This window comes from Nematolebias whitei, chromosome 1 (assembly GCF_014905685.2).
Source record: "Nematolebias whitei isolate Nwh7 chromosome 1, NemWhi1, whole genome shotgun sequence".
Taxonomy (NCBI): Eukaryota; Metazoa; Chordata; class Actinopteri; order Cyprinodontiformes; family Rivulidae; genus Nematolebias; species Nematolebias whitei.
In genome coordinates this window covers 4,297,479-4,314,282 of record NC_056498.1, presented here as the reverse complement: position 1 = coordinate 4,314,282, position 16,804 = coordinate 4,297,479, and the positions used below count along the sequence as shown (strand labels likewise).

The window sequence follows — 16,804 nt, the reverse complement described above, 5'->3', positions numbered from 1 at the left end:
CCCCCCCATCTCTCTGATCTGCTACAACCGTATGTCCCACCACGTTCCCTGAGGTCAGCGGACCAGTTGCTCCTCACAGTTCCAGGAACTTGTCTTAAGCGCAGAGTGACAGGGCCTTCTCTGTAGCAGGACCAAGACTCTGGAACGAGTTACCTCTGTTTGTCAGACAGGCCCCCTCCCTCTCGGTTTTCAAGTCCCGTTTAATAACTCACTACTATTCAGTAGCTTTCAACACCAGATGATCTGTGTTTATATCCTGTATGCTCCACACTGGTTTGTCATCATTATCTGCATCGTTTTTATGTCTATATTCTGATTTACCTCATTTTGTATTTTGCTTGGTGTGTTACCTGTTGTTTTGTCTGCACAGCACTTTGGTTGGCCTTGTAGCTGTTTTAAGTGCTTTCTAAATAAAGTGGTATGGTATGGTATGGTAAGAGAGATTTGATGGTTTTCCAGAATATTTTATGGTCATTTAGATTTTTGGAGGTCTGAGATAAGAAATAGTTGCGTTTTGCTGCTTTAATGTCAGTTGTGCATTTATTCCTCATCTGCTGAAAACTCAACCAATCAGAATCTGAGCCAAATTTTCTTGCTGTGGCCTAAAGATGATCTCTCCTGTGCAGGAGGTCAGCTAGTTCAGGAGTAAACCAGGGACTGTCACGTCCCTTTGTTCTGAACTGACGAAAAGGAGCGTGTTTGTTTACAAAATAAATGAAACTATTATGAAAATAGTTCCAAGCAGTGTTCACATCATCAGTTAATAGAATACGATGCCAGTCAAAGTGAGATAGATCCCAGAGGAATGACTGTTTACAAAAACGTTTCAAATCCCTTTTTTGAATTAATCTGGGCTTAGTATGTGGTAGTTTAATATCTCTGAGAGCCGCTATTACACAATGATCACTCAAAATGTCAGCAAGTACACCTGTACCAGGGAATTTGTGAGTCATATTTGTTAGAAACGGTTCTAAGATGGAAGATTTTGCAGGACAGTTTTTGTTTGGTCTAGTGGGAGAGTCAATGAGTTGGGTTGAATTAAGTGACAGGCAATATTCCTTGAATTTATCACAGAGGGGGGTCGACTTATCCCAGTCAATGTTGAAATCTCCTGCCAAAAAATCTCTTTGAATTTTAAATTACCAAGGAATTCTATCAGGGAAGACAGAGCCTCGGTTGTTGCTGAGGGGGGACGATAACAACCCACTACAGATAAAATCTGGCCTCCATTCAAAGTGATGGTTACAGCTAAGGCATCAAACTGGTTTGGAATTGTTTTAGCATACTTCTTCTTCTTTCTATTCCTGTAGACTCCTGGTGGAGCATAGGGCTGCAACAACACCCCGCCAACGAACTCTGTTTTGGGCGGCTCTCTTCAGCTGGGTCCACGTCACTCCGGCGGCCTTCGCTTCACTCTCAACAGATCTTCTCCACGTCTGCTTTGGTCTCCCCACTTTTCTTTTTCCTTGTGGGTTCCAGTCCAAGGCTTGCCTTGTGATGTTTTCTGCTGGCTTTCTCAAGGTATGGCCTATCCAGCCCCACTTTCTCTTTTTGATGGCTTCACTGACCGGGCTTTGGCTGGTTTTTTCCCATAGTTCTGTGTTGGAGATCTTCTCAGGCCACCTGATGTTGAGAATGTGTCTCAGACACTTGTTTATGAAAGTCTGGATCTTGTTGGTGATGGTGTTGGTTACTCGCCATGTCTCGGACCCATACAGTAGGACTGCTTTCACGTTGGTGTTGAAGATGCGGATCTTGCTGCGCTGGGATAAGGCTTTGGAGTTCCAGATGGGTCGCAGAGTGTTGAAGGCGAGCCTTGCTTTGTTGATCCGGCTCCTAACATCTTCATCTGCGCCGCCGTCTATGCTGACCACACTTCCAAGGTAAACGAAGCGGTCAGCTTCCTTGATGGCTTCTCCCTGCAGCTGCAATGGTTCTTTCTTCTTGTTGTTCAGTCGCATCACCTCTGTTTTCCTGGTGTTAATCTTCAGGCCGGTCTTGTTTGCTTCCTCGGCGAGACGAATGAGCTTGGACTGTGCATGCTGTAGCGTGTGGGACAGAAGGGTGATGTCGTCCGCAAAGTCCAGGTCCTCCAATTTTTTGGTGAAGGTCCACTGGATGCCGGTGTTGGTGCCCTCTGTTGCTCTCCTCATGATCCAGTCCATGACGATCAGGAAGATTGTCGGTGACAGCATACAGCCTTGCCTCACTCCGGTCTTCACTGTGAAGGGGTTTGTCAGCTTCCCGTTATGGATGATCTGGCAGGATGAATCTTCATATAACTGTTGGATGATGCTGATGAGCTTCTGTGGGATTCCGTAGTGCTGCATCAACCTCCAAATGGTCTCCCTGTCGACGCTGTCGAAGGCTTTCTCGAAGTCGACGAAGGTCGTGTACAGCGGAGACTGCCATTCGATGGACTGCTCGATGATAATGCGCAGGGTGGCGATGTGGTCCGTACATGAACTGTCTTGCCTAAATCCTGCCTGCTCTGTTCTAAGTCTAATGTCTAGCGCCTCTTTCAGTCTCTCCAGGATGATTCTGGTCAGCACCTTGCTGGGGATGGACAGCAGCATGATTCCTCGCCAGTTGCCGCACTGGGAAAGGTCACCTTTCTTGGGCAGCTTCACGAGGTAGCCTAACTTCCAGTCGGCAGGTACCTGCTCCTCCTCCCAGATCTTCAGTAGGAGAGGATGTAACATCTCTGCTGCTGCTGCCGCGTCTGCCTTGAGAGCTTCTGGAGGGATGCCGTCAGGACCTGCTGCCTTGCCGTTCTTCAAGGACTTGATAGCCTTGGTGATCTCTGCCTTGGTTGGTGGGCTGGTGTTGACACGAAGGGGGTCCTCCGCTGGAGGTATGTCAGGAGTCACTGCTGGTGGTGGTCGATTCAAAACTTCTTCGAAGTGCTCCACCCATCGTGTCCTCTGGTCTGCATCGCTTGTGGCGGTTCTTCCGTTCTTGTCCTTGACTGGCTTGCTTGGGTTGAAGTTCTTTCCTGACAAGGCACGTGTTATTTCGTATAGGTTTTAGCATACACGAGACTAGAAACCAGAGAATCTCTGATGTAAATAGCGACTCCACCCCCCTCCCTTTTTTTGATGATCACAGCAATAGATGTTAAGTCCACTGATTACCAGGTCATTATTCAGTACAGATTTGTTGAGCCATGTTTCAGAGATGAAGATTACATGTGCCCCAGAAGAACTGACCAGAATTTTCAAGGCATCAAGTTTTCTCAGAAACAAGTTTCCAGAAACGTGCGTGTACATGCAGAAAATGAAGTGATGACATGTTTTTAAAATCATTTGGTGTGCTGTAATTAGTGGGGGGTCTAGGGTTGGGCTGAATCCCTGAGAGCAGTAACAGCATTATTATCAGACATTTTCTTGAGTTTTTTGTGACTGATGTGTAATTACAGGAGTTAACAGTGTGACAATTAGCCCCCATAATCGAACCATGAGAAACATTAATGAAGACGCGATCATTCAGAACCCAAAAACAGTGAAAGTTGCAGTGATGAGCAGATCCAGGTGTATTAACAAGATTCAGTGACTCCAGATAGTCTGAGACCTGAAAATAATGACAATAATATAAATGGTGCAGAAAAGTCTCAGACCATAAAGCATCACAAATCAAATGGGCAAACAAATCTGAGGTGGCCCAACTGCAGTTTGAGTTGGGCTGAGGGGGGCTCCAGCCCCCCTGCAAAGATGGATGGATGCTCCCATGACAAACAAAAGCAGGGTCCAGAATTAACCGGCAGAAACAGATGATTTGCAACAAAGAGCAGAGCAAGCTGCCAGAAAGCGAGCTGTCAGAAAATCCTCCTGAAATGAAAGGCATGGTCCTAGCTTATTGCAGGTCAACAGGGGACAACAGCGTGATCCGGAAAAAAAATTATTTATTATCCAGATGAGTTTGAATGGAAGTCTGCAGCAACTTGGATGCAAACTCCGGACTTTTCTCAAGCACCACACAGTGCTGCTCCTCTGCACATCACCCTGCTCGTCTGCTTCTCCGCACCCCACAACACGAGAGGCCACCGCCAGCAAAAAACTACGAGACTGACCTGAGAGGCTGAAGTCGTCACTGGTCCGGTTCTGTTCCAGTCCGGCTCCGGCGCTCCATAGCACGAGAGGCTACCTGACGAACAAGGATGAGAGTGACCGAAGAGGCTGAAGTCGTCCCTGGCCCAGTTCTGCTCCGGTCTGGTTCCGGCGGCACTTCAAAGCATCAGAGCATCTCCTCGAGGCGAGCACAGCGATTTCCACTGAGGTGGACAGTCCTTCGTTTAAAGGTAACGGGCTGCTCACTGAGGCTGAGACCGGCTCTATTCAGGACGAAGTCCCCCACAGCCAACTCAGTTCGGTTCTGGTCCTATTCGGGGACACAGGTACACTTCCCCCACACCGAATGAAGACAGAGGGGCCAATCCAACAGAAAGCCAGCGAAAAAGCCAGCAAAATATTACCCGGCGATTCTTGTCGCAACCAGGTAGAACCACAAAGGTCCAGATGAGAATTTCGGTTTGGGTCCAGAGCAAGAGGAAAAAAAACACCGGATCTTTGTGCGACGACTTCCCAGCTCGGAGGATCACCTGGCCGGCTGGGTGTACTCAGAGTGATCTGTGGGGTGGGAGCAGCCGGTCCTGGACCGAAATTTTTTTTTGGACGGTTCCATCCAGCTCTCTGAGTCACTGAACACCAAATTCACTTGGAAGGGGACCAACTTTAGTCCAGCTCAAAAAACGGGTCAGTTTGATGATAAAAGACTACAGAGAAGCCGTGAGGAGCTGCCTTTCATCAGCTTACCGGAACCGTAACTTGAGGTAATTGAGGTAGTTTTTGTGTTTGCACCCTCCAGGTAAACGCTCACATGTGTCTCTGTCGGAGCATCTAAAGAAGGTGGAGGACGAGTGCAGACAGAAGGAGGAGGAGCAGGTGAACCTGGAGCTGGAGCTGACGGAGGTGAACGAGAGTCTGAAGAAAGCCCTGAGTGGAGGGGTTACTCTGGGCCTCACCATCGAACCCAAACTTGGTTCCTCCAGTCTTCAGGTCAGAACTCCTGCCTCATTAGTGCACCCTACCCCTAACCCTTGATAATTTTTCCATTCCGAATAAACACTGTGAACATTGTCACAAGGCTGATATGATTTGTTTCCTTCTGGTGTTTGTAGTCTCCAGCAATGATGCGGCGAACACAGGAATCCTCTCCATTCTCCAGCTGTGACACCAGTGATGCAGAGTCCTGCTCCCTGCCAGTCAACAGTGCTTCACTGCTCCGCCACCAGAAGAGTGGCCAGAAACTCTCACCAATCCGAGGACATGTTCTCAAGAAGGCCAAGGTCAGCGTTCATGCTGAAGATAAAGGCTACTACTGGTCTTAGCTCTAGTTTAGAACCGCTTGAGGCGTTAAGTTCAGAACATGACAGAAAATGACCCATGGGGGGTAAAACTCCATTCTTTGAGTGTTCCAGAAGCACTGCAGTGTTCCTCTGAAACTGAACAAGACAAGAGCTGACAGGTCAAACATTTAGTCCTGTCCAAATCCTTCTTTAAAGACAGAGTTCCTTTTCAGTATCACATTAGTGCAGGTCTGTTCTGACCATCAACCCAAAATCTAAACAACCTTGTAGGGATGTCCCAGTTGAGTGTTTTTTGTCCTTGATAGCCATTTAGGATGCAGTATGAACCATTACTGAGTCTCAGACCCTTTTTAGACATGACCCATCTCTGGTTACTGTTTTTCTGTTTTGATTGTAGAAAAGGTTACTTATTCATGAGGTAATACTGTGCTCATTGAATCCGCTGTAGTTTCTATGCCAGATCTCTAGCCGGCACTGTGGTTTTATAGTTCTTCAAGATACACATGCACGCACACACTTCAGTCTAGATCATGAAAACAGTTACAATTAAAATGGTGAATACACTAACGTTTACGTTAACGTTTCACTGAACAGTCTATTCCCTGGAAATCACAGGAAGAGGGGATGACCTTTGCATATTTTGTATATGAGCCCAAGTATCTTCAACCTAACATGCAGAACTTCTCAACACATAGTGGTGCCTCAGCCTGCCAGCCAGCACATCCAGATGGCATAACTCCCATCAACATATTAATACTGGTGCCTATGGTAAAATTCCAGGGGTTTCATAAGCTCATATTCGTTAAATAAGTCACCCAGGGGAAAATGTCCAGATATTTAGTGCCATCCCCATAATTATGTGGCTGCACTTGCAGTGTTTCTGCTGAAAAAATAGAAAGGGTATCATTCAATGATGCTGGCTATGGTTGTAGAATTGGGCTGGTTGTTGTGGCGTATGATATTAATGAACATGCATAACAATTGCTCAAATTCACTTCTTGATGTCTGCATTGCTGTCACGAACTATAGATTATCCTCCTCATCTGGATGATCAGTCATGCACCTCTTACTCAGCATGTGGCTGCTTTATCTCTTGAGTTAATAGACGTGAGGTGTAACAGTAGAATCAACATCACGGTAATCACATTTACAACAGTACATGTAAAAACTCACATTTTTGAAACTTTTTCCTCCTTTGCCCTAGGGATGGGGCGGATCCGGTATCATACCGTGCTCCGATACCAGCATAATTTACGTATCGGAGATCCAACCTGCAGAGATTTCTGACTGAAATCAGGCTGCCTGCTTTGGACTGAACGATAAAAACATAACGCTGAAGCCCCAGAGCTCGAATGTTTACCGAGAAGTTGCTAAACTTTATCATAATTAATGACCAACCACTGTCAGTTGTAGAAAACGAAGGATTTTGCAGCTTGATACTTGAAGCCAAGATATAGTTTACCCTCCAGGAGATATTTGTCAGAACAACTGTAGAAAAGCATATGAATTGAAAATTACAAGAAAATTAAATTTAAAAGAAAAAAATCAAATAAAAACAAACAAAACAGCTACATGTTACAAGCAATGTAAAATACTAAAAACAGGAACATGTCTGTGTTGGTTTATGCCATGAATTTAGCAGATGTTTAAAGCCATTTCAATTTTTGTATTCATTTATTCATTCATTTAAATAAACAAAATAAACAAAACAAATTCATCAAAAAGAAAAAAAAATTTGAATGAAAAGAGTACAGAAAGAAGAAAAAAATTATATCTGCCCCTTATTTAAAAAATAAAATAACCTTAAACAATTACTTTAATTAATGACTTTAATATCCACTTTAAAGCTAGGAATAAAAAGAAACATGTTTTGTGTTAGCAGTATTTAATTCTAACTTTAAAACTTATCCAACATTGATAAAACTTACCTGAAGTTGCCTTTTTGGACATGCATGCATATATTTGTACAAATTGTACTTGAGAGGAGATTATTACAGCCTCATATAAAATCAATGATGATGATGATATCGGAAAGTATCAGTATCGGCCGATATCCAGATTTAGGTATCGGGATCGGATCGGAAGTAAAAAAAAAAAAAAAAGTGGATCGTGCAGCCCTACTTTGCCCCCGACTCTCTGGAAGTGGTGGCATGGTCTCACTCTACTGCTCAAGAAACCGAAGGTCTCCTAATAACTCACAGGTTTCTGATTTCTTCACCAATTTGAGATGACGACCCCTATTGGAAATTGCCCTCTTTGTATCTGGACTTTACCCCAGTGAGCCGTTGAGAACTAATCCACCTTTTTGCAGTGAGAGAGATTGATCCAGGTGACCCTCTCAGTAGGGGTGCAGAAAAAAATGGATTCATTAAAGAATCTAGATTCCTAGCCCTGGCAATTCTGAATCTATTCTAAAGGCCCATAAATTGATTTTCAAATGCATTTAAGTTTTTTTTTTTTTTTTTTTTTTTTTCCATTCCTACTCCCGAGTGTACTGCGTGTCACATTATGTGTCCACTCGTTCACAGTAAAATATGGCCTTGTAGGCCACCGTACAGCAAACTAGTTAGCCAGCTCCCTTTATCTGAATGGAGTCCGCTAGCATGGAGCAGAAGGGCAGTGCGATTCAACCTGCTCCTTCTTCATTAAAAGTCAGTGTATGGGCACATTTCGGATCCTACAATGTTCCGGGGAAGACAGAGCTTGACAAGAGTACGGCTGTTTTCAAGAAGTGTAAAATAAAATTGCAGTACAGTATTTTGGAAATACAACAAATGCGCGAAAGGAAGATGAAAGCGAAGCAGCCGACCAGCGAACTCTGGAGCAACAAACTTCCAGCTAATTCCCCAAGGGCTGTTAATCTTCCCCTCTCCATCTCCTGCTATATCACAAAGGATTTATGAGCAGACAGCTCAGTGGAAGGTGAGAGGTTCAGGTTTATTTTTAATACCCTTGACCCAAGATACGTTATTCCTTCATGTAGCTTTTTTTATCGATAAAGCAGCACCACAACTCCACCATGAAACAAAGAATAAAATGGGAAAAGCTGTGATTAAGGCTATCAGCTGCAGCTCAAAGGGTAAATGTTTTTTTCCTTATATTATACAAAAACTTATTATATCAAAAACTTAATGTAACTGGTTCTTTTAAACAGGTTGAAGAGATCAGATGAGACACATCTCCTGGAGCCAGTTCTAAATGATACAATTTATGGTTTATAAATGATAGTTCAGAAGAGGTTTTTGTGCAGGTTTGCACAGGTTTTGAAATTTTGTTAAAAATTTACTAAATATGAATCAATATGGTTAAGACTGAAGTCTGTATATTTCATCTTAGGTTAAGTTTTGAAAATATAACAAATGTTAGAGCAATATGGTTAAAAAAACTGAAGTCTGTATTTTATTTTGAGTTAAAGGTTAATGTAGTATGGTAGGCTGAAGTCTTTGTTTATTGTATTTATATATTTTGAATTATTTGTCTGTGATGGACTGGAGACCTGTCCAGGGTGTCCTCCATCTCTCGCACAGTGATGGCTGATATGGGCACCAGTGACCACTGCAACCCGAAAAGGAAGAAGTGGGTAAAGATAATGGATGATGGATGGATGAATTATTTGTTCCTAGATTTTTATTTTATTTTAGAAAAATCCAGGAAGCTAACCTAATGTAATACTGGTAATTTAAGTTACAGAATTTTATTCACTCCAGTCCAACATTTTTCAGTGAGGTCATCTGGACAGTTTCTTTTTTTGTGCTGAAACGTTTCACCTTCCATCCAGAAGGCTTCATCAGTCAAGGAAACACACAGCACAAAACTGATTCTTCCCCCAACAGCTTAGTCCAAAGTGGAACAAACCAGTTTTGTTGGTGCTAAGATGGTGTCTTTGGCACGCCACCCCCTCCTCCAGTGCCAGCCCTCTCCCTCGTCGACAGTCATGTCAAACTGGTTCAAAACCAACCATCTTAGCAACAACATATCTGGTTTGTTCCACTTTGGAGTAAGCTGTTGGGGGAAGAATCAGTTTTGTGTTGTGTGTTTCCTTGACTGATGAAGCCTTCTGGATGGAAGGTGAAACATTTCAGCACAAAAAAAAAGGAACTGTGCAGATGACCTGACTGAAAAATGTTGGATTGTATACCTGGATTATTGAGCATGGACTTTGTTGATTCACTCCAATATTTGTTCCTATTTTTGGTATAAATATAAAATGGTGCAAAAAGATTTCATACAGTAAGGAACCTAAAATTATGGTTTTAAATAATAATTAATAGTACTAGGATTGTTTACATTGTTGTTTGATCTTTTCATCGTGTCAATTAAATAATTTAAACAAAATTTATGACCATTTCAATTAAAAAAATTGTTTCTGAATTGAAAATTGTTTCTCAATCGAATCGTGACACCAAAAATCGGAATCGAACCACCAGACACTGATATTCGCACCCCTACCTTTCAGCAATCTTTACTGCAATGGGTGTGGTTAGCAGCACCTGGAATGGTCCGTCCCACCTCAGAGAATGCCAGTGCTTTCTCTTGATGACCTTCACCAGGACCCAGTTAGTGTGTTACAACCTGGGGATAATTTTATTGCAACCATTGCAATAAAAGTATCCATTTTTGCACTTTATTTACTAATTACGATGTTTAACTAAACTCAGACTCTCTCACTGGTACATTTTCATCTTTAAATCACTTCTTGGTCTGCTGCCTTCATGCATCTCCTACATGTCTCTGCATGAGTGCAGCTACAGCGTGCGCTCTCAGGACATTATTACCTGCAGTGTTCCTTCAGTGAGGATTGAACTAGACAAAAGGACCTTCTCCTACTCTGCTCCTGTTTCCTGGAATATCTTACAAAGGATCTGAAGCTCTCGACCTTGGCCTCTCTAAGTGGCTTCAAACATCTGTTAAGTTCATGACAAAAACCACCGCAGGCATGTTCCTGGTTTTAGTTTTGTACACCTCCTTATAATCTAGCTGGGTTTTTTTTTGTTGTTTGTTTGTTTTTAAATACCATTTTCTTTCATTTGTTCTTCTGAATTTGTATGCTTTTTATGATTTTCTACTGTTGTCGTCACTCTTTCTGAAACTCAGGTCTCTGTTGTAAATGAGTCCCCGAGGCTCTATGGAACTAACCCTGCATAAATAAAAGTTGAATGAAAAAACTCTCAGGCTTATTAATAATAAAGTTATGACCAAATATGGCTGCCTTGAACGAATAAAACATATTGGATATGTAATGTGAAAATAATTACATGCAGTAAACACTCATTTTAAACATAACAGCCACTTACGAGCTTCCTAATATCACATGAGCTGCTCCTTCAAGTAAGGATTTCCACTTCTACCCTTAAAAAAATCTCGGCCCATAAAATTTCAGTCATGTGCAATTTAATTAAAAACACAAAAATATAATTAATGGCACAACTTGATTGCAAATCGGTTCAATAATTGAAGTGGGTCATTAATAAAATTTTGATTATTAAATATACAACGAGAAAGATGTTTGATCAATCACGTTATGTACGTCATGTATCAAAACAACGGCACCATTTTGTCAAAATAACAGCGATCAAAATGCTGAAAAGACTGTACGATTTACTTTCATTTTTTTTTTTTTTAATATCTTCTCGTTGTACAACCAAACAACTGAGAATTGAAACCCATAAGGTCAGTGGCAATGGAGATGGTACTGGGGCAGGTGGAGTGGTGTGGGGAAGTGCCGAGCTAACCAGGCAGTCGTACCCAGGCAGGAGCCCACGGCAGCCGCCATGAACAGCCTGAGGAGGAGCCTGGGGTTTAGGTAAAAATAGATGTTTAACAACCTGTGAAAATACACCAGAATGCAGGAAATGGCATCTACTTTATTCAAAATCTACACTCCCGATCACTATTTGCATTCTGGCTCTGTGCGTTTGTTTAATTTCACTGTTAAATGTTGAAATTTCATGTTGTACTTGAATGTAAGAGACTGAGTGAGCCACAGGGCATGCTGGGTAATCATGGGACAGAAATAGGTGGACTTTTCCATGCTCTGTGTTCAGATGGGTTGTCTGTTTCTGTTTAGTGGTGTTAGTGACACCATGAGTCAGCTGTTGTACTTGATAAATAAAGAGAAAACGTACTGACTGCAAGTTACTGAATTTACTTAAACTTAAAAATAAAGTGATGTAATCTGACAACGATTCAATAGAGGTCTTTGATGTTAGTACATGGGATGTGACAATTTTACATCCTAACTAAAGGCCTAGTTCTTAAAGGCATGGTTCTTAAAGGAATGGTTCTTAAAGGAATGGTTCTTAAAGGAATGGTTCGCTACTGCTGGACTCCAATCTGATACTTGGATTGACTCGGGGCATCCCTACATTTCTTTAAATAAAAAGAATTCAAACTGTGGCGACTCATAAGCTGTACCATCTCTGTTTGTGTCTTGCAGGAATGGGAGGAGAAGACTGGCACATGAACAACCCCCCCCCCCCCCCCCCCCACCACCACCACCACCATCATTCTTTTTTTAATTCAACCTTTATTACTTTCACTCCCTTTTCTGCTGCAGAAACTGTAGATATTTATTTAAAACTGGTCATCGAGCCAGTGTGTGCTGAAGAGGACACAAGCATACTGTTGACATGAGCCAAAACAAGAAGTATACCTGGTAAACTCTGATGCATGTTAGTTAAGTTAACTCGAGCAGTCACCTCACTTATTTTATCATTTCCAGCAGGTTTAAAAGGCAGAATCAAGTATTTATTTGTAAATTTTATAGGACATACTGACTTCCCTTGTTATTTATGCTGATTTGTTTAGAATATTTGTGGCTCTTTTTTACAGAAATACTGGTGATCAGTCACAAAATGGCCGCCTTCACAATTACAATAAGGGAAACATTCACCAGCTGAATAGTACAGGATCCTAAGAGGCGGTTTAAACAAGCAGAATTACTTTAGATCACATACAGTGACAGATGATATTTTCAAAGTAAAACATTTTCATGGCTTCTCATTTTGCTTCAAAACCAGGCGATCTTTGTTTACTGCAAACTTCTTATAACAGTTGTGCAACTTTGAAGCTTTGAAACAAAAATTAGTTTGAATTTTTCAGTAATCGTATTATTTTAATGCAGAAAGAGCAACAGAGAATGTCCAGTGAGACCATCAAGTTCTTGTTGAGGAATCTGCAGCCAAGAAAACAGGCCAGATATCTGATTAAAGTTAATATTTTTGCTGAAAATGGTCCTTGGTTTTCAAAAACGTTTTTAATTCTTTTGCACAACTGTAAGAACAAATGACCCCACACAGTCCTCTACTGTGAACTGTTTTAGGACATCAGTTCAGGCACCTCATTTTAGTAAGATTTTAAAATAAACCTGCTTATATTATGTTAAATTTTCCAGTTTTTATATGCCCATCGAAGGAAGGATGTATAATTATGGGAGAAAGAGAAGCAGGTTAGAGTTGGGAATGAGCAAGTAAATCCATCATGATTGTGTGTTTATGCACCTTGTACTTTTTTTATCTTGTATATCTTAGACATTCTCCAACTCGGGGATGTACAGACTTGTAAATAAATGAATAAACGTTCTGATCATCAGTGGGGACTTTATGTTTTATTTATTTTTATGTGATAAAAGTGATCAAGTGCTAAGAAACTGTCTGACTATATGCTACTATCCAGAATTCATACTCCTGTGAAAGACACAATTCTGGCCCAAGTGCTTGAAAATTATATATATTCATTGGGAATTTATCTTTATACAAATATGGGATTGGATGGATGGATGGATGGATACTTTTATTAGATAGGCGCACATTAAAATATCCACACCACATTACATTCAACATCCCAGTATTTAACTGTAGATGGATTATAATTATTATTTCATCCCTACCTGTCCATATTTTGATAGTAATATATTAATGTTGTTTTCCTATATTGACTACATTGTAGCATATATTATTTTGAATAAATGTCATTATTCCTCCACCCCTTCCATTATGTCTTATCTCTCCTGATTGCAGTATATGTAACTGGTTTAACCAGGTTTCTTGAAAACAAATAACATGAGGTTTATCTTGTCGTTCTGATATGAAATGTTTAAAATCTTGTCCATTCGAGATGAGACTTGTAGCGTTCCACTGAAATATGCTTATGACCATGTAGAAGTACCATCTTCTGACTGAGTTGGTGTTACTCCCTGACCTCTCATATTTTCTACAGCTTCTCAACCAAGATCTTTCACATCCAGGTACTTGTCTGCAGCCCTCACTATCATTTTAATATTTTCAGTTTTCTTTACTGTCCGAGCTGAACAATCGATCACTTCCACCATGAGCAGCACAAAATCCTTTTTGTTCACTATCATTGAGTCATTAGCGATTTTAGAGCATCCATCACATGCCTTTGGTTTTACATTTGGTGTTACTGCTGGTTTAGGTCTCCCTGGTTGATTTGGGATTTTTTTTTTTTTTGCAGCTTCAGCATAATCCCAAGTAATCCCTTGTACTAGCTCACTTTTTGGATTTCCTCTGCTCTTTTATGAACTTCACATCCACAATAAGCAGCAGTGTGTTCTCCACAGTTACATTGAATTTTTGCTTCTCTCACATTTCCCATATTCATGTTCACCAGCACACCTTCCCCATCTTTCTGTATTTCTTGTTGTTTTCAACCATTTAATTTCTTTCACTTTTGCTCCGCGTATATTTTCTTGAATTTCTTGAAAGGGACTCCACTTATGACTCCTCTGCTCATTTTGTTGTTTTCAACTGGACTGCTCTGAAATTTCTTCCCATCTATCTTGTTGACCCAAATTGCTTTTCCTTGTTGAAAGCCGTCTCTGTAGTGAACAAAAAGAGCACCACTTAGTAAAACCTTTGCACTTGGGACGTCAACTATTACTTTATTTATTGTTTTGGTTAAATTAATTGGATTCCACTCTCCAAAAAACTCTCCATCTTGATTTAGCTTGATAATGACTTTATATTCATTATTTTGTTTCTCAGTTACATCATTTTCTTCATCAATTTTTGGATTCAAATAGTCTTCCACTGATCTCTGCTTTTTCCACTTTCTCCTATTTTTTAATAATAATAATAATAATACATTTTATTTCAGAGTGCCTTTCAAAAACCCAAGGTCACCTTAAAAATAAAATAACAATAAAAACAGATTCAACAATCAATTATCTATAACCAGTCATGATATGACAGCACTTAAGATCAAGTTAAAGAGAATATGCTGGTGGAACAGATGTTTTCAGCTGTGATTTAAAAGAGGGAAGAGAGTCTATGTTCCTGATGACAGGAGGGAGTTCCAGAGCCGAGGAGCTCAGCGAATGAACGCTCTGTTGCCCATGGTGACAAGATGGGCAGAAGGAACAATAAGATGAGTGGCAGACGAGAATCTGAGGGAAGCAGCGGGGATGTGAAGCAGATCACACAAATAAGGAGGGGCAAAGTTATGGATACACTTGAACGTGAGAGTTAAAATTTTTTAATTTATTCTAGCTTCTATGGGTAACCAGTGAAGCTGTTGCAGAACCGGGGTGATGTGTTCTCTGGATGGGGTGCAAGTTATGACCCGAGCTGCAGAGGTCTAATGGAGTTTAAGTTTAAGAAGAGACTTATTCGTGAGACCAAAAAGAAGAGAGTTGCAATAATGGATCCAGGAGGTGATAACGCTATGGACAAGGATGGCAGCAGCATGAGGAGTAAGACAGGACATAGTCATAGTCTGTTGCTGTAGGTCGCAGCCTCAGCCTGACACTGTAGTTTTTTCTTAGCTTTCATTTGTTTTTTCATTGTAATTTTGGAGTAGTGGGACCAGTTGTCCTGTTCTTGCTTCTTCCTTTTGCCAGTGTAGTAAGTGGTTTTTTTTTTCCTTCTGGTACCAGCAGTGGCTTTGATGGCCCTGTATAGGGTTGGCCCCCTGTTGTACCATTTTGTTCTTTTTGACCGGCTCATCAGGTCCATCTTTCTGTTGAACACTTCGGGATTTTTGTTTTTGGTTGGACACAGAAAGTGAGGGTCCCTAATCAAAGCCTTGGAGACTCATTTACTAACCCTAACTTTTAAAAGGGAGTTTTTCCTTTCCACTGTTGCCACTGTGCTTGCCCAGGATGGGAGACTGACCAAGTGAAGAGTCAATGAGTCTGCTGGATTCTTTAAATAAAGAACTTTACTACTTGGCTTTTATGTGTATATGAATGTAAATATATACAGTGTATCTCATGTAAAGTGCCATGAGACAATTTTGTTGTGAAGTACTATATAAATAAACTGAACTGAATTGAAACCATATTGATGCTCATACAAAATATTGTTGGCATCAAGAAGCTTCAAAATTCTATCATACACCAATCTCTTAAGTATCTTGAAAAAGCATGGGAGAACTGATGTCAGAGTTACTTTATTTGTCATTCGCATCACATGTGGTACATGTAGTGAAACGAAATTGTGTGCAGGGTCTCAGTTACATCAAATTATAGCAAAAGTATAAAGTGCTAAAAGAAATGGTAAATAAGGATCTAAGATATAAACTAAGACATACGCTAAACGAACGTCAAACAGTACGCTAAAAGATCTAAGATATATTTGCCAGTCACTAATAGTCCAAAACAATACACAGAGCAGCAGCACATTTCTCACAGGTTCTGTTCAACTATAATTTACACGCTTAATGCGAGCACTAACATAAACTAAACTATCATAAACTAGGATTTACTCAAAGCATGCAACAAAATACAGAAACAAGGCGCCTAAAGTGAAAAATAAATAAATCTACAGCAGCATGGTCCTATCGGCAGAGTGGTTCTGGTGACAGGGAGGTTATCTTAGCAGCATGGTCCATTAGCAGCATGGTCCATTAGCAGCATGGTCCAGTTAGCAGCATGGTACTGTTAGCATCATGGTCCTGTTAGCAGCATGGTCCAGTTAGCAGCATGGTACTGTTAGCAGCATGGTCCTGTTAGCAGCATGGTCCAGTTAGCAGCATGGTCCTGTTAGCAGCATGGTCCAGTTAGCAGCATAGTCAAGTTAGCAGCATGGTCAAGTTAGCAGCATGGTACTGTTAGCAGCATGGTCCAGTTAGCAGCACGGTCCAGTTAGCAGCACGGTACTGTTAGCAGCACGGTACTGTTAGCAGCACGGTACAGTTAGCAGCACGGTACTGTTAGCAGCATGGTACTGTTAGCAGCATGATAGTGTTAGCAGCATGGTCCTGTTAGCAGCATGGTACTGTTAGCAGCATGGTCCTGTTAGCGGCATGGTCCTGTTAGCAGCATGGTCCTGTTAGCAGCATGGTCCTGTTAGCGGCATGGTCCAGTTAGCAGCACGGTACTGTTAGAAGCATGGTCCAGTTAGCAGCATGGTACTGTTAGCAGCACAGTACTGTTAGCAGCACGGTACTGTTAGCAGCATGGTCCTGTTAGCAGCATGGTCC

At 41.4% G+C, this 16,804-nt stretch overlaps 1 protein-coding gene across 1 annotated transcript in view; it reads left to right on the top strand.

Annotated features, from left to right (window-relative positions):
- The window catches only part of afap1 (actin filament associated protein 1), a gene marked incomplete at its 5' end in the record, with an annotated part of 107,597 nt that extends 95,746 nt beyond the window's left edge, over positions 1–11,851 (top strand). The window contains 3 exon segments of the mRNA XM_037681507.1: positions 4,864–5,054; positions 5,177–5,344; positions 11,802–11,851. Coding sequence (XP_037537435.1) covers positions 4,864–5,054; positions 5,177–5,344; positions 11,802–11,828 — 386 coding nt within the window. The 3' untranslated portion in view covers positions 11,829–11,851.
- Positions 11,852–16,804: the final 4,953 nt, after the last annotated feature.